This window comes from Nestor notabilis, unplaced genomic scaffold (assembly GCF_000696875.1).
Source record: "Nestor notabilis isolate BGI_N333 unplaced genomic scaffold, ASM69687v1 scaffold1322, whole genome shotgun sequence".
Classification (NCBI taxonomy): Eukaryota; Metazoa; Chordata; class Aves; order Psittaciformes; family Psittacidae; genus Nestor; species Nestor notabilis.
Genome location: NW_009917659.1, coordinates 41,347 through 66,890, shown reverse-complemented (window position 1 = coordinate 66,890; position 25,544 = coordinate 41,347). Strand labels below are relative to the sequence as shown.

The 25,544-nt window shown below is 38.3% G+C and overlaps 1 protein-coding gene across 1 annotated transcript in view; it reads left to right on the top strand.

Moving 5' to 3' along the window:
• Nucleotides 1-5,898: 5,898 nt before the first annotated feature.
• Nucleotides 5,899-25,544, top strand: part of LOC104401674 (adenylate cyclase type 8-like) — a gene marked incomplete at both ends in the record, with an annotated part of 59,746 nt that continues 40,100 nt past the window's right edge. The window contains one exon of the mRNA XM_010009338.1: nucleotides 5,899-6,048. Coding sequence (XP_010007640.1) covers nucleotides 5,899-6,048 — 150 coding nt within the window. The remainder of the gene's footprint in view (nucleotides 6,049-25,544) is intronic.

Genomic DNA, 25,544 nt, shown 5'->3' with positions numbered 1-25,544 from the left:
ATTCTATGATTCTATGAAAGTCATGGAAGCAGTTTGAGCACCTTTGTGGAACAGGTTGGAAGCACCCACAATCTAAACCAAACAAAAATGCCTCTATCATGGCATTTAACAGTTAGACCAGAAGAAGTCAGAAGGAATGAACCTGGGGAATAAAAAACTCCTTACAAGGTGATTTAACAATGAGGCAGCAATGATTTCAGTTTAATGAGTTGGAAGCAGTGCCAACTATGAATGTTCACATGCTTCCTCTCCCTGTGGAGGCTGTGCTGTGAACTCAATCAGACGACAGCTCTAGATGAGAAAATCACTGCCAATGCCAAATGTTTGTTTTTTAAGTTGGCCAAGTTCCCTGATACAGTTCACAGCATGGTCCCACAAATAATTGATCTGGCACGACAAAGGGGAAGCAGTGCTAAGGGATCAAGGTGGGCAAGAGGCAATACAGAGATACAGGTACTTACTAGTTTCACTGCCAGGAACTTTGATTCATAAAATCATGGTCTCAGCTGGAGACAGAGGCTTGCTGCAGCTCAGCAGTGAGAGAATGGTAGAATCTGTGCTGCCAGATGTTCCTATTCTATACAAAGTAGAGCATTTTGGTCTCAAATCCCACATTTCTCATGCAAAGCCCAGTTCATTCCTGGTGATCAGTTCTTATAAAACCATAATTTATTTTCCCTCGAAGTAGCCTAAGCAAGGTGGGGTTGGAGAAGGGAGAGAGGACAATGGGGTTTCTGAGACATTTAAGTTACAAAACCCAACCTTGTGGCAAGATGCTATTTTTAGTTTAACAACTAATGATGAATCAAAATGCTTCTGCAAACCTAATTAACTAATAATAATTACCATAGCAACCAGTTCTTTATGTGGCACATGCTGAAAACACAAAAAGAAGCTTAAAGAAGCACAACAGCTTTACTTCCCCAGTTTTCCCAAAACAAACAAGAACTACTCTAATCTGCTGTTGAAGACAATTCAAAATTAGAAAACAAAATAGGAGAAGGATTAAATAATTCCCATAGGCTCGTTTCAGGAATTAATGAAATTTCTGCTCTTTAGGACTGATCTGCCTTGAGAATGTCCAACTGGAGATTACATTGGAAACAATTTCTTTAATTTTCAGCTGTGTTTTGGCAAGTTCAGCCCCAGCACTGCTGTTTCTACACAGCAGACCAAATTAACTTGCTGAAGAGGTTCATAATAGGTTTATTTCTGCAGAGCACACTCAAGTTCAGTGTCCTTCTGGATTTCGGAATTGTTTCTAAACTTTTCTAGCTTTTTCTCCTCCACTTCCATTGTGCTTTCCATGTGAATGTGTGCTACCATTGGTTCAACTATTAATGATGAAAATTTTCTGTAGCAATTACTATCTTTTAGGGCTAGCTATGAGCTCATTTCCAATCTGTTGGGTTTGTTCCTAGGTATTCACATTTCCTCAGGTTACAGGCTCTTTGGAAATGCTGGACTCAGCTAATCACTACACACTCCATACGTGTCTACTAATGGCAGGCCTTAGAAAGCACTGAATTACGAGACTCTACAGCCAGCCTAATAGCTTTATATTCCTTAATGGACAATTTCACCTTTTCAAAGAGGAAACTTGTGGAAAAATTGAAACACAATTTAGTTATGGGTTTTGAGGTTTTGAAACTTCTGGCATTTGCAAACTCTTCCTTAATGCACTCCCATTTGTTCATAAACTCACAGGATTCTGTGTAAGCTCCAAATCAAGGCAAACACAATTAGGTGTTCTTAATAGAAGAAATGCCTAGAAATTGTTGTTATGCTTAGCCCAGCTCTACTCTCAGTAACTCACCTGTATCCTTCTGAATTTCCTGTTTCCTGAACTACATTCAATTTTGTTAAAAAGCTGCCTGTGGCTGATTCACCTCCCACTTTGCTACAGACTTGTGAGCTACTTTACCATCTTTTCAATTAATTTCCCTTTTCCTGTTCTCTTACGTTACTGTCTTGTACCTACCTTGACTGATACTTCTTCCTGACCAGCTGTGTCCAGTGCCTTTTAATTGTTTCTTTGATATCTGGTGGTTCTCAGATTAACTCAAAATGTTATCTTGGTTTCAGCTGTCTCGGCAAAACCCTGTTATACAATGAGTGACAGATAAAAATGAAATCATTTGAAACAATGTGTACTGTCCACCTTAATCTTGACTTTCTTCTCTGATCTGTGTCCTCTCCTTTCATTGCCTTGGGTTTTGGCTAGTTTTCATATTGATTTTGCAAAGGGCTCCAAGGTGCCTGTATGAGGGACACTTTAGAACTGTAAATTTACTTGACAAGTGATTTCTCTGTGAGCTAAGCTCTTAATGACCTCCTATGAGAAATATGGGAATCAGAGTTTTGGAGTAAAAATTTTAATGGCTGCGTCTAATTATCTGCATGATCTTGTCAAGTAACTTTCTTTAGCTCTGTTACTCCTATTATGCGATTATATTCAGCAGGGATAGTGTGGATCCTGTTACACAGATACTCTGAAGCAGCACGGTGATGGGTACCTTCTTGTTTGCATTTTTTAAGTATTCAAAAAGCAGACCTCCCCAGAGCCCTATTTAACCTCAAAACATAGCACCCATGGCTTTTTAAGATCACTTGCTGTCTCTGCTACAGTTGCTTATTTGAGTGCTGTGCAAAGTACAGATAGACTTTGCACATAAATTGCTCAAAAAATGCTGTGAAAAGATTTTCGTTTTTCTCATGTTATACCTCAGCTTTCCTACTGTGTGATTATTGATTGTCTTCGGGCCAGTCAAAGAGACATGAAACTGTGTACATCATACAAAATCAGTCTGCCCTAGTATGTGGCCCTGATAAGCAGTAAAAAATTCTGCAAGACTCCTGGAATTGGGCACCATAAGCTGCAGGAAAAAAGATTGGCAATGAGAGATTCAGGTCTTATATGTCTTTTTCATTCTTTTGTTAACAAGAACAATAGATTAGTATCCTTGCAAGGCATAGTGCTTTACTGTTTAGATTGCTTTCAATCAGACTGCAATGTGTAAAAAAAAGCAGATTCTGCCTCTGCTTAAACTGTTGTTTTACCTGGAACATGTTTTCCATAATTCCCTTTGCCCAAATCAAATTATGTGCTCATGAAATCTAATTGAAGGCCAAATTCTACTGCATTTGCTCTAAGGAGATCTGCTGAAGTGAGTGGCACTAGTCCTGAGTATTAGCAGAGGTGGGTGACTGGACTGAGCTCAGGAACTTGCAATTGAATTTGCAAGCAAACAAGAGCTCCCTGCCACTGCTTTCACCACTGAAATGCACATTTCAGATGTTGTGAAAGGCTCGTCTCTTTTTCACCCTATGCTCTAGCTTTCCGTATGTGTGAACACTGATTATCTTCAAGTCAGTCAAAAAGGTATGAAATGTAGACTTCTTCAGCCACCTACAGCTGATTTCAGTTGTTCTGCTGAACAACATAATTCTGAACTGGTCTTATCTAATGTCTGCGCATCATATGGCTCTTAGTAGCCAGCACCAGAAAGGAGTTATCTCATGAGCTGAATTATTGCATTCACTGTTTTATCTTGGAGCAAAGGCAGAGAGTGTCTGGGGCAACCTGTCTCCAGTAAAACAGGGTAAAGTAGATAACAGGGAAGAAGCAGTAAGCACAGAGGTGGAATAGTGATAAAACAGTGAGGCTAAATACTCTCAAATCTGTCCCTGTTAAAAAATAAAAGGAGTAATGCTATAAGTCAGTAAAATGAGTAAGTGGAAGATGAATTGGGAATGATTAGTCACTGTTTCCAAGCATGACGAGGCCCTCAAATGATGAAGCTGTGAATTAAAGCAAAAAAACCCACAAGGAAACATTTTTATCACAAAGTGCCTAATAACATCGTAGGAATCTTTGTCATTGAATGTTATAGGGGTCAAAGGTACAATTAACCTTACAATCAGAAAAGTATCAGAAAAAGTTAAGCATGAAGTATGTCACCTCCATGTCAGAGGTGCTGTGAACCACAGAATCCTGAAAGCCAGAAAGATGCAAGGATCATGCTAATCATGCCCTATTTCTCACAAGTTTTACCTAGACATCTATTACTAGCAAAGGTTAAACAAAACCTCTGCTGGAGCCAGGATATGCATTCTTATTTAATCATGGCATATAAATAGTACATGAATATCCTGTACTACTGCAGAACAATACTCCAGATTCAGAAATACAGGACTATGTGAAGCTGAAGTGTCTGCCAGATGCGTTTGGTTTGATATCAAATCTCACTTTCAAACCCACATGAATGTGAGGAGTGAGACCTGAAGATCTGAGGCAAAGCACCACAATGAGATTAGGTAGTTTTGCTAAATGTTTTCTCTCTTCTATTAGGAGAAGTAACAGTTTAATTTTAGGGAGACTGATTATCAGGCAATACTACAAAAATTCAGCCTCTAGCCCACAGTGTTCTGCAACCACAGATTCTGGAGTGTTCAAGAATGTTTTGACAAAACATCTCTGAATGCTTGTTTTATTCGTGTAGTCATATGTACTGTTTATCCTTGTACTCCTACCTAGCATTCAGTTTTCTGCTGTCAGAGACAGCATCCTCAGTGATGAATACTTGATCTGCTCTGATGTGGCTGTTCTGATGTTGTTATGATCCTGGTGGCTTTGCTGGTCAAGTGATACAGGGTAATATAGCCTCCTCTTGCTCCACGGCTGGTCTATTGGTGGGGGAAAGGTGTGATCCGACAAGGCAGGGTGCATTCAGTGGGACCTCATCAGCACAGTGGCTTTGACTGGACCTTGGCAGGAAGATGAGGAGCTGCAATTTGTCAACTTTCAGCTGGTTCGCTGTGTTCCAATGACTTGTCTAGCTAAGGCAGCAGTCAGAGCGGTTTGGACCTACATGCTGCATTTGAGGAATACTAATGACTTCTGGACTTATTTTTGACTCTTGACCCTCTCACAAGTTTAAAGAAGGCAGGATGAAGTGGAAACTGAGAGGAGTTCACATGAATTTGCAACCTGCAATGGGGATGAGGTGTTACATAAAGCTGCTGAAACTGCAGGTCTCTCTTCTGTCTCTAGTATATGAAGATATTAGAAGTTCCTTACTCAGTTTTCCAGCCAATCTCCACTTCCATGGTGTCAATGTGCTCTGTCTTACAAATATCCAGAACACAAAAGGGTATCAGTGAAAGACAAATAATCCTTTTTACGTTGTCCAAGGATGCACTCCCATCTGGCTCTTTAAAGTTCATGTTGCAAAGGAAGAAGCTGTGACGCACCTTCTGTAAGGAAAAAGAGTTCAGCTCTGACGTAGACCTCAGTGAAGAAAAGGCCTGTGTACACAGACACAATCTATGCAAGAATTTGGTTATCCTTTCAGCTTCTCCTGTTGAGTGGTTCAGAATTCAGATTGTTCAAGCTTGTGCTTTGGCATCAGCTGAAAATAAATGTATTTAATTTGGTCAATAATAACAGAATAACTGTTACCACTGATATTAATTCTTAGCTAGCTGGCCCTCTTTGTTACCCTTAATATGTCTTTCTTCTCAAACTAAACCACTGAACAAATCACAGAGTTGCTTTTACAAAAGAGGCAGTGCAAAACCAAATTGTTAATTACGTTTATAATCATTCCTGACTAAAGCCCTGTGAGTCAGTCCTTGGAAACATCATTTGTGGTTCATCTAGAGTTTAATACCCCCAAATACTGCATATTTCTTCCTCAAGGCAGAGAGAATTTTACGCTTTTGATGCCTCTAATTAAGATCCAAGAGATTCTTCTATGTAAACTTTCCTAACCTTTGCTTTTACAGCCTGTATGACTGCAGAGCAGTCATTCTGTATCTCTCTTTTTCTGTTTCTCTTTCTAAACAGATATTTCTGCTTGTCCTCTCTGATCAAACTTTATTTGTTGTTCATTGCAGATAGCGGCTCAGGCAGTGTTATTTATGTGTATGAACACTGCAGGAATCTTCATTAGCTACCTGTCAGACAGAGCGCAACGTCAAGCCTTCCTGGAGACCAGAAGATGTGTAGAAGCCAGACTGAGACTAGAGACAGAAAATCAGCGACAGGTATTGGTGAAACAACCCTATTTTTTTATTAATTGGAATTATAACTGGACAATACTGGGCTTCCTGACTCCAATGTGGTGCCACCTGGTTTGTGCAGGTTAAGTGAGATTCCTACTGTTATTTTGCTGGAGTGTATTGAACTGACATGACATCTTAAAGATTTTCACTGGGAAACAGGACAAATAGAGAATGGCTGTTCATTGTCCTTTCCCATTCAAGAGGAAGTCATCAAATGAAATAGCAACTGATAGGTGTTTAAAATTGGTTCTTCACATGAGGGGTTAAACTGGGGAACTTCATGTTTCAGAGTGTTGTGGGTACTAAAACTTGTATCGGTTAAATGAAAACTAAGCAAGTTCATGGAAGATAACTCTGTGTAGGCAGACGAAATACTAAAACATCGCAGATGAATTTTTGGACCTGAGAGGCCACTGCAGGGAAGTATCAGTATAATATGCTTTCTCCGTTCTTAACTCTTCCCTAAAAATCTTCTTTTGGCTACTATATGCAATAGCATACTGGCTACTATATGCAATAGCTTTTGATTTGAGCAGGTACATCATCTTTTCCAAGCCAGAATAAGAGGCAGTGAAAAAAAAGAAGTTTGCTGCTTATTATTTTGTACTAAGGGAACAGAAATGGCAGCATGCAATACATGTTTTGCATTCTCACTGAAACATCAGAAGGTTCCCCTGCTGTTAAAAAATATGCATTAAGATACAACCTGTGTGTATATATATATATACGTATGTTACACTCCCATTTCATGAACTCAACCATTCCTTTTGTCCTGTTGTATAGATACATATATTACTTCTCAGTTTTATTTCACTTGCTTCTTGAAAGCCATGCAGAGATCTAGGAAGATGTCATATTCTAGACTTTACTGACTAATGATTCAGTATGAATGCATGGCTCTGCTGAGTAATTCAAGTTACATGTGCCAGAACATCAGATGTTGTGATAGGATGAGGGGTGATGGTTTTAAACTAAAACAGGTGAGATTCAGGCTGGATGTAAGGAAAAAATTCTTCACAATGATGGTGGTAAAATACTGGTAGAGGTTGCCCAGAGAGGTGGTGGATGTGCCATCCCTGGAGACATTCAAGGCCAGGAAGGATGTGGTTGTGGGCAATCTGATCTAGTTGAAGATGTCCCTGCTCATTGTAGGGGTATTGGACTAGATGAGCTTTGAAGGTCCCTTCCAGCCCAAACCATTCTATGATTCTATGATCTCTCCAGCCACTGCTGACTGAAGAAGCTTGGAGGGATGTTATATAGGATGCTTTGTTCTCATTTTAACTGGAAGAACACATCTTTATGGGTTTGGGGGTTTTGTGAGTTTGGGACTTTTTTGCATTTCTCTTTTCTAATCTTTTATAAACTAATATTTTGTAAACTTCACTTTTATAATTTTGGGAACTTCATTGTAAAAATCTTTATAAAACACTAGCAATAGTTTCCCCCATTTCAGATGATTCTGAGAATTTTCCATTAGAATTGTTTTTTATGGAGAATGACATTCCTACAATGAGAACTTTTTAATTTTTTTGAGAAAAAAAGTTTTGCTAACATTTTATTTCCTATTGGGAAAATTATAGCAGATAATTTCCATTTGGTAGGAGTTGGATCTGAAATACTTGTTTTTAATCAGTTAATGTTGAACTCTGCATTTTGTCTTGGCTCAGTGCCTTGCAAGGCTTCAGGGCTGTGCTGTCCCTTGAAGGCAGAACTTCCTAAAGAGTTACCTCACTGCATTGAGACTCACCCGTAACCAAACAAAGTAGTGTGTCATAGGCATAATGTAACTAGAAATGCATATGGGAAAATGTATTTGGGCTAAGAAAAACGTCCACAAGAAAAAAATACAGACATCAAAGACAACCAAATGAAAGACCTCTTCTAAAACTTGATTTAATGATAAGCTAACCCAAAATTTAGGAAGAAAACATTTTGAAATATTTCCTATTAATCTTGTTGGAACTTTGAAGCTGTGCTTTTATACACACTTATAAATAGATATATAGATAATAATCCAAGTATCATTCTTTTCAACTTTTCATTTGTATTTGGGACAAAATATTCAATTTTGGAATATTGGAAAATTGAAAAATGGAATGTCTTGAATGGAGAGCCTGTTTCCCTCGGTTTTCTCTTCTTTACTTTTGCTTCTGAAGTAATGACTCATTTAAGCAACTTCTAAACACATCTTCTTTCAGAAGACTGGCAACACCACTGCTTCTCATTAGTAGTCTGTTCATGCTTACTTGACCGATATCTATAGGCAGTAATTCAGTGAGTGTTTGCATTTTTCGATCTCAAAAACATGTATTTCATGATACAGGGAGTCTGTAGGTGACATGAATGTAAAAATTGTATTACCCATTAATGCATATCACATTTCTAAAAATAAGGATTAAATCCTGATGAAGCCTAATAAATTAATTCTATGACTTTCTAGAAAATAGCTCTGATAAATGAAGGGGGGGGAAGGGAGAATAAAAGTGTGTGCAGACAAATAGTTGTGATGTAGCTTACGAAAATTACTAAAAATATGGCTGAGGAGATAAAAATGTACAAGAGAAGAGCAATAAATATTTGTGTAATTATTCAAGATTATAATTCCAGGTATTACAAATTCTGTTCCACTTTGAATTATTTTTCCTCCAGTTCCCATAAACTGTCTAAACGTTAGGTTTCTTAGAGCAGGGTCAAGTTTTTTGTGGCTTTCACTGGTGATACTTTTCATGCTAATGGGTGACATCATAATCAAAATCTCTCAAGGTTTGTTTCCATCTCACACAGCTTCCATTTCTTAAACTGAAATTAGTAGATAATTACAACTGAGTAATTGTATTAGCATGTCATATATGCAGTGCGTCATATGAAGTATGACAGTTTTCCAGATAGATCCCTTAGGTCTGATTTTGTTTTTTTGTTTAAATCAGAAGACCAGTAAAATTAAAGTAAGAAAAAAGACATGAGTTAAAAAATACAACATGCAAAGGTACAATTTTCCATAAGTAATTGCACAATAATACTCCAATTTTTCATGAAGTTCATATAAATGCTTCAGATATAGAATCACAGAATTACGTTTTGTGGTCAAAAGCAAAAGATTGTTACGTATTTCCAGATAAATTTCATATAGATAACACAACTTTTTCTTATCATAGAATCACAGAATCAGAATAGTTAGGGTTGGAAAGGACCTTAAGATCATCTAGTTCTAACCCCCCTGCCATGAGCAGGGACACCACACACTAAACTATGTTGCCCAAGGCTCTGTCCAGCCTGGCCTTGAACACCTCCAGGGTTGGAGCATTCACAACTTCCTTGAGCAACCCATTCCAGTGCCTCACCACCCTCACTGTGAAGAACTTCTTCCTTAGATCTAACCTAAAGTTCCCCTGTTTAAGTTTAAAGCCATTCCCCCTTGTCCTACCACTAGAGTCCCTAATGAAGAGTCCCTCCCCAGCATCCTTGTAGGTCCCCTTCAGATACTGGAAGGCTGCTATGAGGTCTCCACGCAGCTTCTCTTCTGCAGGCTGAACAGCTCCAACTTTCTCAGCCTGTCTTCATACGGGAGGTGCTCCAGTCCTCTTATCATCCTCGTGGCCCTCCTCTGGACTATCAGTGAAAGCAGTTTTATTCATTCATTTGCCATCACACTTTTTTATAAAGTGTGTTGAAAAAAGAAGGTGAAACCACCAAATCTCATGAAAAACTATTTTGTCTTGTTCTTTGTGATACTCTGAGCTGAAATTTGGACAGTTAAATGTAAAAGTTTGTTTTCCAGACATCATTATTTTCCAGCAGTGTCTTCCCTTTGCAGGGTTTGCAGGGTTTAAGGAATCCTTGCTCTATTTCAATATTGCTGTGAGGTTTTCCAGTTTGACAGTCAAAGTCTTTTTTAAGGAGCCTGGCCAAAGTTTTTTGAAGCTTTTAAGTGACATAATTTCCAGTTTCTGTTTCCAAAACTCCGTATAGTTACGTTCCTACATCTTTTTTCATCCTTCTTCCTCCATCACCATTTTCTTTCAACAAACTTTTGAGTAAAATTTCCAGAAGTATTTCAGAACGTGAGGAGTTTCAGTAGGACTTTCAGAAGTACCTGATTCATCAAGTATCTGATTTTTTTAATTATTACTTTTTTTTTTTATTTTTAGGCACCTGGCATTGTTAACAAGTACATATTAGCATTTTTGATTACAATGAATTTTCTGACTCTAATTACTCTATTGATAAACTGAACCGTACTGTGGATACAAAAGAGAATTGCTCCAGCAGTCATTGCTAATGATGTTTATGCACTTAACTGTATGGTATTATCTGTGTGACACCATTCAGAAATCCCAGCACTCTTTGAAACTGATGGAACATCTGTTTCTATTTCTTTCCCAATTTTCACTAGAAAATTAGAATTTTGGTGAACATCTAAAACATTTCAGAGCTCAACTTATTTTAAATGAGACTCCACTGCTGATGAGTACCAGACACAACGTATCATATAAAGATGGAATACTAGAGAAGCAAGTTAGAGATAGTAGAACAGACAAAATAAGGTTTAGTGAAACCAGCCTCAGTTTACCTGCTATTGATCAAATCATTAACTTAAATATTTTCTAATGAATTGTAGCTAGCTGCTTGTGCTTAAGATATGCACTTATGTCAACCAACCAAAAATGGCAGCCACAAACTGTCCTCCAGTTTTGTTTTCAACACATTGTCATTATGAATAAACAACAAACAAGAGGTTCTCAGATTTCTTAAGTCCATTTTGTCAAGGGCTACAAGAAAAGCTTCTACAGGAACATTGGTGATAAAAGGAACACTAGGGGAAATGTGTGCCCCTTCGGGAAGGAAACAGGAGACTTGGTTACCCAGTACATGGAGAAGGCTGAGGTACTCGATAACTTTTTTGCCTTGGACTTCACTGGCAAGAGCTCCACACACACTGCCCAAGTCACAGAAAGTAAAGACAGGGACTGGGAGAATGAAGACTGTCTGCTGTTGAAGAAGATCAGGTTCAAGAACATCTGAGGAACCTGAATGTGTACAAGTCCATGGGACCTCTATTGAGACCTCACTTAGAGTATTGAGTACAGTTCTGGTGTCCTCAACATCAAAAGGACATGGAGCTGTTGGAGCAAGCCCAGAGGAGGCCACGAGGATGATAAGAGGACTGGAGCACCTCCTGTATGAAGACAGGCTGAGAAAGTTGGAGCTGTTCAGCCTGGAGAAGAGAAGCTGTGTGGAGACCTCATAGCAGCCTTCCAGTATCTGAAGGGGGCCAGTATCTGTTGGGGAGGGACTCTTCATTAGGGACTGTAGTGGTAGGACAAGGGGTAATGGCTTTAAACTTAAACAGGGGAACTTTAGATTAGATCTAAGGAAGAAGTTCTTCACAGTGAGGGTGGTGAGGCACTGGAACAGGTTACCCAAGGAAGTTGTGAATGCTCCAGCCCTGGAGGTGTTCAAGGCCAGGCTGGACAGAGCCTTGGGCGACATTGTTGTGTGTGTGGTGTCCCTGCTCATGGCAGGGGGGGTGGAACTAGATGATTTTAAGGTCCTTTCCCACCCTAACTATTCTATGATTCTATGACCTGATGAGATCCATCTGTAGATCCTGAGGGAAGAGGTGGATGATGTGACCAAGCTATCACCCATCATATTTGAGAAGTCGTGGCAGTGCGGTGAAGTTCCCGCTGACTGGAAATAGGGAAACATAATGCCCATTCTTAAAAAGGGAAAAAAAGAAGACCCGAGGAACTAGAGGGCTGTCAGTCTCATCTTGGTGCCCAGCAAGATCAAGGAGCAGGTTCTACTGGCAATAAGGCACATAGACAGGCTTCACTAGGGAAAATTGTGTGTGACAAATTTGGTGCCCTTCTATAATGGGGTACAGCTTTGGTGGATAAGGGAAGAGTAACTGCTATCATCTACCTGTACATGTGCAAAGCATTTGACTTCCTTGTCTTTAAACTGGAGAGGCGTGAATTTGACAGATGGACCACTTGCTGGATAAGGAATTGGCTGCGTGGTCACACTCAAAGAGCTGTGGTCAACAGCTCAATGTCCAATTGGAGACCAGCAGAGCACGTTGTGCCTCAAGAGTCAGTATTGGGACTGCTGTGGTTTAACATCTTTGTTGGTGACATGGACAGTGGGATTGAGTGTACCCTCAGCTAGTTTGCTGACACCAAGCTGTGTGGTGCAGTCAACCATTCTATGATTCAGTGGTTTCATTTCAACAATATCATCACTTTCTACCACCTGTTGGAATTTTGGGTCAATATGTTCATTTGATATCTATATGTTTCAAAAGGGTTGACAATCAGCACTGTACTTACTTTGTTAATAACCGCTTCAAAAACATTGTCTTCCTTTTTACCTTGGTTTTATCATAAAGACACAGCAGGTAATTCTGCTTTCATAACATCTGGGAAATGAAAATAGAAAGTATAACTTACTTTCTTAATTAGCTAGTGAAAAACTTTCAAACACAATGAGTATGCAGTTCCCCTCAGTGTGAAAATACTGTGGAATTGCCTTAATGAAGAGCAGGAACCTGCATTAAATTTCATTTTCATTTCTATTTTTCATCATACAAAATCCCTAAGTTTTAGACGAATGACATATGAAATCCAGGCACATATTGAAATGATGACTTTATGAAGAATTGAATTCATAATCTATCTCTGATGCTCTTAACTATTCTTTCTCCAGCAATTCATATTCATTTGAAATTTGTCTAACATTTTAAACCCTCAAATATTATCATTTAATTATAAAGTCTCTCAGATAACTGTCACTTTGCCTATTACCTCGACCACATAAAAGTAAGTTATACATAGCTGAAAACAAGTATTGTGCAAGGAGGTTAATATTTGACTTACAAAATTGCTTATGACTGAAGCTGGAAATGGAGGCTTAAAACAACTGTGAAGTTAAGTATATAAATGGCTTTAAAAATCAGTCCAGCTCTTAACTCTTATCTGGTAAAAAAATCACAATGTTACAGCACTACTATTTATAGAAAAGTCATTTTACATAGTTACGAGACTTATTTGTCATGGCCACACTTCTACTCTCCATCCAAAACCTCTGTTCACCAGTGAGACTAATGCAATAGATAAAGCAATAGGGAAATATTGGTGAGAGGCTGCATTCAAGCTAAGCAAAGTTGTTAGACTGTATCCTACTAACACGAATAACCTGTGAATTGGAGTAGTGTTCAAAGGAAAAATAGCATAAAGCCTCTCTGAAGCATTTTATTTACATTATTTCTGGTAAATTTAGAGCAGCTGATGGTATCTTGTGAAAGAAGGATCTTCTCTGCAGCTGTTTGAGACGACAAGTGAAATCAGTCCAGATCTGTGTGATGCTTATATTCATCCTCTGGCGAGGTGTTTCTTCTTGTTCTCACTGTAGCAGGCTCTGCATCATTCATGAAAAGAAAATTCCCTACCTGGTGTGCAGAACTCACCAGCAAAGCTGCACTGCCACTGCTGGGCTAAACTATTGGGAGGGACTAAACTCAAATCAGAAAGATATCCTCCAGGTTTTAAGCCCTGAGAAGCCAAACAGAGAAAAGTATTTTACTTTAGTACTACATTTGTGCAGTCTCAGTGGTTACCTACTGTTAGAAATTACTAAAGACACAATACATTAGTCTCTTTAACTGTCTTGTTTACATCCTTCCCCAGCACGGTCTTTATCAGGCAGAGCCCTTTATCTGCAGGTATCATCTAAAATTCCTTCAAAAGAAAGTCCTCTTATATGGAAATATAGCTCCTTCTTGATGTCTACTCTAAGCTTTATATATTTTATTGAGTGTCCAGCATCCTGGCAGAGAAAACGGAGATGAAATCTAGAAGAAAATGCAGCTAAGAGTGTTGGAGAGAACAACCACAGTCTGCCTGTAGCCTTGCAAGGAGTACTCAGGCAAGAAGGTCTTGTGTTCTTCTGGAGGTGTTTCCCATCAAGGAGGAATGAAGACAGGCATGTTCAACTATAGTTACGTGTTTGGTCAGATTAGAGGGAAGCAAGAAGAAAAAATTTTCTTCATTAAATGGTCTAACGAGAAGAGTCCTTTATGAGAACACCCCAGCAGACAGTTCCTCCCTGTGAATTCTGCCACTGACTTACTGAACACCTGCTTTCCAGCTAACCTCTTTCTCACAGGGGATTTCACAAATTCAATTAAAGCTCATTTTGAAAGTTAAAAGTTTGGATGTTATTTCATTTGACTTCCACAAAGGATTTGAGCTCACCACCCTATAGACCCATTCCCCAAGGTGAGAAGAAGGTTGTTTTGTTTTCTGTGTATGAACACGTTCTATTTTTCCAGTGTGGGTATGAGGCCTGTAAGAAGGAGAAGACATCCCTTGGTATTCAGAACAGTCTGCTGTTGACATATTTAATCTCTCCTGCTGTTATCTGTGGAAAAACTGTAATCCTGTCTTAATCTCTTTTTCCATTAGAAAACTGTTCTGTTTGACCATTTGTTTCCTTTCTACCTCTACTTGCAGAGGGTTTTATTCACATTTTCCTCTGCAACAATCTCTATTTCCCACAGCTTTAAGAAGCTCTCTGTGGATTGATGAACTCTGCTCTGTTTATTTAAAAAAAATCATCTTACATGTTGCATGGGCTTTATCAAGCTCTTACAGATCTAGATTTTAATCAACCATCAGTACTTCGCAACCTCTAACATAAGAGCAGATTGGACTGGGATTGGAAAGGACAGTTTAAGAGGTTAAACACTATAAAGTCTTTATATATATATATTGGTGCTAAGAATATGAAAATCCCTCTAAAATGGTAGGAGGATAAAGTTCAGATTTGGTTTAAAAATAGAGTAATCTGAATTTTAGAGATCACATGACCTTCCTTTTTAATTGCAAAAGAAATTTAGAATGCTTCACAAATAAAAATTACAATCATGGTAACTGAAGCTTTATTTTTAAAGGGCAAACAATAACCTCACAATTCTGTGTAAACCTCTGGTTAGATACTGCATTTTAGTTAGCTTTTTTCTTTATAGGAAACAATCTGTTAAAAGTGAAATGCTCAGAAACGTTTCACATTTATCTAGACTTTCTTTCATCTTTGTGCCTTTCTCTAAAGAACCACAATCTCAATAGAAATTTGTTCTTGGCATTGCTCCTTTGGTACATAGAGCATAACGTATTGGTCAATCAAAAAAGCCAAGGAATTTGCAGACTTCCTATTGTTCTTCACAACTGATGTCTGTATCAGTCCATTAACAGACTTTTCTTCCTTGTTAGGGTTGGAGAAGCAGTATTTACATGCACATATGTTTTTGTAGGAACCACGGAAGACATCACAAGATGAGCATGTACATTTTCTGCACCTTCTTGTCTCAAAACACCCTATCTGCTTAACCCACTTGCAGAAGAAAACACAACAGTTTACATGTCAGATTTTAGATGTTCCTTCACATTTGCTGCTGCTATTTGTTTCTTATCATTGGAGCATAGCCCCACATTTTGCTTTCAAGTAGAAACCTAAGGTAAAATCAAGATACAAATCATCCTCTGCCTTCTCTCCCATTCCTTGCAAATTTAGAGTAGTCACATGGATTCAAAGAGAATAATGAGATTTACAGCCAGTGTTGGAGTGATGGGGATCAGACCCTGAACTTCAATTTATAGAGAGGAAAAATAATACCAAAGAGTATCAGGACTTCAGGGATGTGAGCTTTCCCTGGAAGAAATTGGTGAGAAGGAAACTTCCCCTTCCTAGGAGCTGGCTTTTGGAACTAGTGATAAAACCTCTTTTTGAAAATCTGTGGTATTTTACCAGGGTGTTCAAATGCTCTGCTGGTTGATAGTGAAGAAGACTGATAGCTTGTTGATCAGGTTTTGGTGGCTTGCGCCTCCCGTGTTCTCAGCTCTTTACTAAAGCGAGAGATGTCTAATAAAAAAAAAAGCCATTATCACAGCTGTCACTAACTTGCTGATTTCTCAGGGAAGTGCACAAAGGTGAAATGAGTAAAGGGAATGAAATAGTTTCAGACCCCTACAGCGATGAGACACTTCTGCCAGCTGGTCTGCAGTACAGTCATCCCCATTTAAATGAACTCTAGGCTCCAAACTCGTCAGGCTAGTGCCTTTCCAGAGTTCTGAATACACTTATTCATTTGAAGATAATTATTTCTTCTTGTTTAGGACCAGAACTCGTAGGCTACTAAGGAAAGTTGTTATAAACTACCCTGAAATGGCTGTAGGAGGACTCTGAAAATGTCCTTACAATCTTCACAATTAATAGAGAGGCTCTGTGGTCTAGGTAATGGTTTTAAATTATCTGACCATGAGCAGGACCAATTCTAAGCTAGCCAGAGTCAAGTCGCTGATGTTATTGTTGAGATAATTTAAGTTAAGATAAAATATTTGGATTAATGTTTATGAATAGGCTGAATGTCTTTCACATTATCAGTATTTAAGTACCCACCTCCAAGACTATTAAAAGAGATTTGATTTTCATAAAGGGACCATTACTCCCACCTAGAGAAACTTCCCAGGGAAAGTTTCATCCAGCTGCTTAGTATCGGAATAGATGACCTCTTTGCTCTTTTCCATCTTGTTGTTCTGCAATGATTTAATCATATAAAGCTGAAAAATAAATGGTATGTGAGCTTGCTTTCTGAAATTTTCCATGTCATTAGCTGCAATAACTAGTACTGTTGAGAAATGTGTATTTTGCTGAAGTTGCCTAGTAATGTCTAAAGTTGTAAAAAAGTAACAAAATGGAAAAAGAAACACCTAAATTAATAAAAAGTGGAAACAATGCAGAACAATTACATGAAGATTCAATGGCAGATGAGTCAAAGCAGTCCTGGAGAAGTGAAAGTGTACTAGGGCATAGCACCACAGACATTAAAGTCAGATGGGGTTCTTCTGATATTTTAGAATAAAATTGAATTGTAGGAGTTGTTTTGTACTCATTTTGTATTCCAGTAAAATAAGCAATAGCTTAAGATTAGGCCATTATGGAATCAGTCTCCAGTAGGTGTGTCTGTCTCCTGTTCTTAAAGTATGACTCCATCCTTCCTGTCTAAAATAATTGAAATTTATGGAAGCCAGTGCACTAGAAGACAAAACAATGCTTTTTGTTGAGACATGAGTCTGATTTCTGTATAAATGTTTTTCTTTCGGTAATTTTTCTTCTCTACAATAATTTAATAAAGAATAAATTAAAAAAAAAATCATCATGAGATTTGGAAGAAACAAAATTACAAAATGATAAAATTTACCTTTCCATCTATTAGATATGCCTAATGTACTACTGTGTATTACAAGATCACCTGTAACTGTAAATGTTGATGTCAATAAGACAGAGTGGTAATGCAAATTGTTTTGTAACTCCTGCTTTTCTCCACATGTCTTTGTTACATGGCTGGGTTTCACAATGGAATGTAAGTCTAACATGCTCTTAATTAGGATGTAAAAAACCACATTAGTATCCAGAGGATCTGGAATTATTACCCATTGCTTGAACTCTATATTGACAAGGACGCTGAATTTAAGACCTGTAGTTCCTACTGCCTACGTTAATGACAGCTCAAATGACAAAGCAATGTTGGGGAATTGTTTTGTGATGTAGCTTAGCAGGTCCAATAGCAGACCTTTGCTGTCAAGGAGCACAGACTTGCCCCCTGCAGTTCTTACCCACAGACACGTGCTCCCTTCTCAGTCCCATGCAAATGAGTGGTGCTCTTGTAGCCTTCAGTGAGCTGATTCAATGTGCCTGTGCCATACTGTGCAAGCATCAGCTGCACTTAGTTTCATGATTAATCATGTTACTTTGAAAATAATTTTATGGAAGAATACAATTTTTCATTTAAAAGGTGTATGCAGCAGCAGTGACAAGGTACCATGACAAAAAAATGAACGGGAAGGGTTGTTCCACTACTTCCCAGCATACTACAGGATGAGCTAAGTGTATATAAAGCCAAAATGATACTGGGAAGGTATGAGAATACAAACTGGCAGCCCTGGAATCAGCCTTTTATATCTCAAGAACAGAGAGCAAGCAGGCATTAAGACTGATATTCTTACATAGCCAACTGGCTGATGAGAAAGGCACCTCCTTTGATGCCTGGCAAAAAACTTAATATCAAACCTTGCCAAGATTTTATAATGCGGCTTCAGGTACTTGAATCTTCAAACCATTTGTTAACCAAACAAAACAAAGGACCAGCAGTATCTTGCAGTCTTTCCCTCAGCATGTGTTGCATATACTGTCTCATGCTGTTCTGGACAACAGTGTTGAGAAAGCAATTGAATAAAATGTCCTTCCTACAAGAAGTCTGTGAAAAAAGCTTTTTCTTTCTTGCATTACCACAAACTTTATAAGGCTTCTCAGTAAAAAACTAATTAGACACCATTATAAAAAGTCAAGACTCTTATAAACACTGGGTTATTAGTTTGGATCAGACTCTAGCTGTGTTTCATAGCCAATACCTAAACAAAAGGAGATTCCAAAACCTCCTGTGTGATCTGGCTTTGTTGCTCTTTGAGAACAGCAGATGCCTAAATGGAACATGTAGACAAGGATGAGACGAATGGAAATGGTAACTGCCTGAATTCAAATGAAAGAAAGTTGTTATAGCTCATATCTCACATTGCAGGAGTAAGTAATAAAAGCAAACAGGCAACCTCATAACCCCACAAGTCTGAATATTTTAGATATTGCAGTTCCTTACATATTTTGTAATTACTTGCCATTTTCTGTATAACACAAAAAAATTACAGCTGCAAATAGACTGTCCATTGTGCACGAAGTTAGAATGAAGGAATTTCTCTTTAGAGCTGTTCATCACAATGAGAGGTGCTAATTCCCATTTTTTAGGGTGCCATCATTGTGGTTTAAGACAGGCATCTACAATAATTATATCTGTTCCGAACACTGTCAGTTTTTTGGTAAAATTTTTATCTACTTCCTTTAAATGTAACAAAAGCTAATGTTGACTGGAGAGGCTAAAGCCACTGCTCTGAACAGCCCTTTTCTTATGCTATTAAGTTCAGTGCTTAAGACTTAGTACCTCTATGATATCAATTGTAAATATTGCCAAGGGCAGGCTTGATGGTTCTGGTTAAATGATTCTTAAAAATCCAGATGAAAAGTGTGAAGTTGTTTCTGTAGAGTCTCTGAAGAGTTAAACATTTTTGGGGTATGTCTACTTCAGTTTTACAGAAGTGGCTTGGGAACAGCCAGAAGTAACTTGTTCCCTGGTCCAAAGACTTTTTCCCGCAAGGTATATGTTGTTTCACCCATTTGAAAGTAAGTATAGAGAAGGAAGAATAAAACCTAAATCGAACTGTTGATCAAGAGGGGCTTTTCATCCCTTGGCAAAGCCAACCCCAATAAAGATGCTGAGAAACAAAGGAAGATCCCAGGGCAGTATAGACATCATTTCATCATCATTTGCCCTGTACTGTCTATAGGGAGTCAGTGTAGGGAGCTTATGCAGACACCAGACCCTGCAGGGGTGAGGCCTTCAAATGACCTGCAGGGAAACCTTGGGGAGTTTGACTTTCCTCTTAGCAACCCCCCGTAGTTCCCACACTGTTTGTTGATGTTTTGTGCTTGTTGGTATTTCATGTTTTTTGATTAGGCCCTGTGGAAAGGTCTCTACTTCAGTTTTTATTCACAAGACTGAGACCTTCTGTGCTAGTTAACTGGCTTCCCAAGAACTGTTCCAAAGGTTGCTACTTGCTTACCAGGGACATGTTCCACTTTTTCATGAATATGCCCAGCTACATCTGTGCAGTTGTATACACTGTTGATACCCCCTGATTTCACAGGGGAACACAAGGGGTCAGTGCATGCAGACCACGGAGAAGTTGTTCAAGAAAGAATGACTATTTCAGATGCATAAACTAAGAAGCGGGCATTAGAGAAAGTATGAGTGTTACAATCTTGGGACTTGAAACAGATGTATGTGACTCATGAAGTTAATTTGCTTTATCAGTGCAGGATTTATTTCACTGTTCCTACATTTTTCTGAAGGAGTAGATAGATTGTGTAGGAGTCAGTTCCGTATTTAGACACCTCCTAAACTAGGTGCCTACATGCTTTTTACACCTCTGAGCTCCTGCTACCGTCAGCTGACATCTAGTCAATACAAGCACTGGAGCCCAAACAGACCTGTAGTGACAGCAAAGTAGTCATTTACATCTGATCTGTTGAGTATGTCTCCAGATTCACTGGATAAGAATGAAACTTAGGCATGCCTACATTGTAGTCACCAAAGTTCAGGTGTCTGAATCCAGACCTGAATTCTATCATCCTTTTGTTACATTTAGTGACTTCTACTGCTCTTAGTTCTTTTACTTGGTTATTCTTTGGGTTAAAGGTCATTTTTTCATTTATTTGCTCTAAGCTCTGACTGTTCTACCTTACAGACGAGGGTTGACTCATGTAAAGAATGTTTTAATAAGATAATAGATCAGCAGCTCTTTTATAATATCCCTTTGTTGATGTCTTCTTTCTTCTGTCTTTTCTCTTGAACAAATATATCTCTGTTCCTTTTTAAACCACTTACCACTCTGCTGCTCACCTTTGAGTTGTCTTCACTTAGCCAATTGCTCGACTACCAAGCTTTCCACAAAGCTGGATAATGTAGCTTCCTTCATCCTGGAGTTCATGACACTTCTTTATTAGGTCTCTCTCTGAAAAAGAGAAGACTTTTTTTTTATTTCATGTCTTTCCCTCTCCATCTGAAAATGCCTTCCAGGAAAGACGGGCTAAAAACGTGATGCCTCTTTAATCATGTAAATAAGAAGGTACAGATGGCTATAAAATGATCTTCCATTTTCTTTTTTTGTGATTTGTTACTGCTCTTTTGCACAGGACCTTCACACATTTGTGCTGTTCTTCTGTGCCGCAGTATCTAAATCTATGAAATAGGAATGATAATACTTTACTAGTTTAAAGGGGAGTTATATGGCAAAGATCTTTATATGAAGGAGACAGTGGCCTGACACTCATTCTTGGATAACTGGAACTCTTTATTAACTGTTGAATTGAAGAAAAGTGATGTGAAAGGCCTGTGAAGAGGAACACATTTGATCCATAGAACATTAACATCAGATGTAGGAAAAGGAAGGATGGACTTGACCCACACCAGAGTCCACGTCTCAGTGCCCAATTTGTGGAAGGGGCTTGGTTCAGCATCCCCACCACCCTACCAGTCTGGTATGGTTTAAGAGCATCTTGGAACAGCAAAGAACAGCTGATACCCACAGAGGGAAGAATTTTCTGTCCTTTGAATATTCCAGTACCATAGAACTGACTGGTGGCTGGAGTGCCTCACAAAAATATACATAGATACATACCCTCACACTCATACACACTTAGCTGTTACTTTTCTTGTAGTGTTCCTCCATAGCATGACATATATAACACAGAATAGTGACATGAGCTGTATATGCATTTTCAGTTGTGATCCTGACAAGAGCTTTTCACTTGCTACCATATTAATAAAGGACCGCCACGCCACACAGGCACACTAATTAACCTCTGTTTTAGTGGATCATTGCCAAATCTTACGTGAAGCTAAGAACGTTTAACTTACCTAAATGAGTAGCATGAAGGTTAAGATATCAAATGTGCTGGGCATATTTCTCTTGGCTTACTGAACATGTGCCAAATGAACTATGTTTTATTTTAAATAAACATTCTAAAGCCATTGCTTGATTCCTTATTAACTGAATGTAAACAAGGAATGTCAACTTTTCCTCTTGTGAAAAAAGTACGTTCTCCATTTTAGCCATATGTCCATGAAGAAATGGCTTTTTTTATGTTCTCTTATCACGGATTTCATCAGCAGTTCAATAATAACCATGATTTCTGTTTACTTTCTTTCTTTTATCTTCTTTTCCTTTTGAATTTGTATTCTTATTTGTCTTCCTTAAAAGACAAGAAATGAAATAACATTTTTTTTTTTTACAGTGAAAAGATGTTGCACTGTTGTGAAAGTATCTTCACAGGAATCCATTGTAATCATATTGCTCCCTTGAAGATTGATCTGATTTACTCAAAGAGTGGATTTATTACATGGTCATATTGAGCAATGTATCTTAATAGTGAAGGAATAAGAGAAGTGTCTTCTGTTATAAGAGGCTGAAGGGTACAAAATATTAAAAATATTTCTGGTTCCCGGAATACCAATCAGCAGCTCTTCCCAAACATGCCATCTTAAGATGCGTGGGACATTTACTTGAGAATTGAACTACCTTAGGGTTAGACATCCTTATGAAAATCTATATTTATAGGAGTGTAAAGAACCTCCTAAGGGACTGGCTTTCTTCTTGCTATCACAGCCATCAGATCCAGAATTTACACATCAGAAGAGTGCAAAATTCTCAGGTGGGAAGGGTAGAAGAAAGCCAAGACAATGCAGATGTCCTCAAATTAGTACCACTCTGTATGGGGAAATGAAAGGTGTGAGTTGGTCTTTTTACCAGAATAAAGAATGAGTTAACTGCATGATAGCTAACTGCCTGCTCTCTATCAGCTATCACTGCCTCTCACCATTTTTAACCTCTTCCTCTTGAACACAGCCCTTGGTTTAGTAAAGGATGGTAGAAAAGGTGGATTAAAGATTAGTAGACTCTTGGATCTCTCATCTTCCACGTTAGCATGTTATGTAGGCAGGAAGGAACTCAGGAGAAAGCTGCCATCTCAGAATGGAGCAATACACACCTCCACTCCAGCAGAAGCTATTATTACAGAGCATGTGTTTTGCCTTCTTAAATAAATCTACAGTTCACCTCAGTTGGGGCTGCCACCTAGACAAATGAAAGTGTTTATCCACAATGTTTTAAATGTAACTAACTGAGGATTGTTTATTGTTGACTAAGACTGTTCAGAGAGAAATCAAGAGCTTCACAGTAAAAGCTGTAAGTAAGAAACAATATTGCCTCCTATGAATGCTGTGGAAGGATGCCTTTGTTTTTTCAGATGTTTTATCTATGGCTACATTTCATCCCCAGCATTTTCATGATTGTTTTGACTTTCTCTCTCATTCCACCTACCATTGTTTTTTTCTCTGTCTTGTTCTTTCTTAACAACTTTTTCCCATCAAGAAGGGACATACCCCACAGCCTGGATAATATTAGTTTATATTGTATCCTCCTAACATCAAGTTGCCTCACAACAACCTCAGCGTCAGTTTCTCTGGCAGAAAACAGAAAGTCTATGTAACATAAAATTATCGAATCATAGAATCACAGAATCAACTAGGTTGGAAAGGTGTTTGATCTTCCACAAGAAAACTTATAGTATAGGGAAAAACTGAAGTCAGGACTCCTGGTTGTTACATACTTTGGTACTTATGAAAAGTGGTCCACTCCTCATCCGTAAATATCATCTCACTGGAGTGTACTATAACAACCATGAGTGTAAGCAACTGCAGCCAGAAAGAAAGTTAAGCAGTGCTGAATTAAATGCCGAGTAACCACATGGTGATAGGAGAACCTGAAAGCTCAGAATCAAACCCTTTCCCTTTTTGTAAGATGTAGGATTTAGTGCCAAGAAACATTATGCTGTCTGTGGAGTGCATTTTCAGTGAAAATGGTATTTTCAGTAATACCATTTGCTCTTTGGTATTCAGTAGGAATGGTGGTCTCCTTGCAGCTGGTGTAAGAATTAACCATATTCTTCTAAGCCAACCTAAAATTACCCTTTGTCCTCATATTTCTTCTGAGTGTCACCTTTAGGAGATGAAAACTCTTCTGAGGTCTGAGAGGTGAGGTACAAATAGAAGATGAGACTGTTCCTAATGTAAGGAACAAGAAATATGCATAGAAAATGCAAATGCTGTATAAGTTAAGGTGTTCAGCCCAAGTTAAGACAATAAAAATAGTAATAATACAAAATGGAATTGCCAGAAAGTGCTGACAAGAATGATTTTTTCACCTAGAACAGATCACAGAGCAAGACCAGGCTGGCTTAGCTGACAAAAAACCCTTAGAAATTAACATTAATATTTGGATCAAGCCTGTCTTGAAATGGTCATAAATGAAACACATCTATTTACCAAGTTTGTGATAAGTTAGATTTACATTAGTGATTTTATAAGATGGGCTCTGTCTTGCACCAGGGCTCCTCTGAAATTGAGCTTGTGTCCTACTTTGCAGCTTCTTCCTGGTTAAGAATTTCTTGACAATAGTGGTAATGAAACATCTATTTCCTTATGGTTTAAAAGCTTGAGTAAGACTTAGCCCTAAAGAGCTGAAACCTGTTAGAATTTCTGAACATCTTAAAACTTTTACAGATATTTCTAAGACTCATTTTCTTATCAAATATTTATATGACTTTATTTTGAATTGCTTATTTTATTACATATTCATATTTTAGTAAAGAAGTTTTGAAACCTTTGGACTTTTTCTTTTCTGAAACTGATTTCTTGATATCTTTTTGCTTCCACTTTACATCTGGGTTCATCACTGATCTCAATTCCCAAGCTTGCGAAGGATCTTTCTTAAAGTGTGATAGGTGGGGTGGAGTAGGATGGAGACAGGATTTATGGAAGTACCTGTCTTTCCTAAGTATGAAAAGGAAGATTTGGTTTGGAAACCGGTTCCACCCCTCAGTATGGCTTGGTACTATGTAAGTGATTTCTCCACAGTAGTATCACTAAACTGCTTTGAAAATACAGGAAGAGATTCACACTGCACTGTATTTCCTCTGTGAGCATTGCCTGGGGGATTTTCTTCATTGGTGTCTTCCACCTCTTTAAAGTTTCCATATGTGCCTCATTTAGAAGTTCATATCCGGCTTTCCCTAGACCTATCCTATTCCCCAAACTGTCATCTGAAATTTGTTGATAAGCAGCTTACAGAACTGACATTCTCTTCTTTATTTCAGTAAGATTTCATCCTTCACAATCCTTTAAAGCAAAAGATTGTTACTAATTTGGAGCCAGTTCTGTGAAAAACCGATGGCTTTCCCTCAGAGGGATTTGGAGTGATATATTCCAATTCTGGACAAATCTGGTTAATCTAGAAAAGAAAGACTGAGGACAAGAGGACACAATAACAGTATTTCAGTACAGAAAAATTTTTACAGAGGAGGCAATCAGTGATTATCCACACCTACTTTCAAAGGATCAAATGCAAGCTTAATTTGCAGAGGAACAGATTTGGGTGGGATGCTTGTAAAATCTGCCAAAGCTGCCAAACTGATGAGCAACTGAATCAGGGACATTGTAAAATCTGTCAGGGGATGATCTAGGGCTTTCATGAAAGAACTCAATAATCTTTTGAGGGCTTGCCTGGCCCTACTTCAATGTGGTTAGTCATTATGACAGGGTCTGGAAAACAGCGCTTTTGTGTATATGCATATATATATGTGTATACTTATACACTAACACTATATGTATATGTACACTAATATACACTGATGTACTGTATATACACACTGACAATAAGCTAAAATGCACTGATACTCTATTAATATAT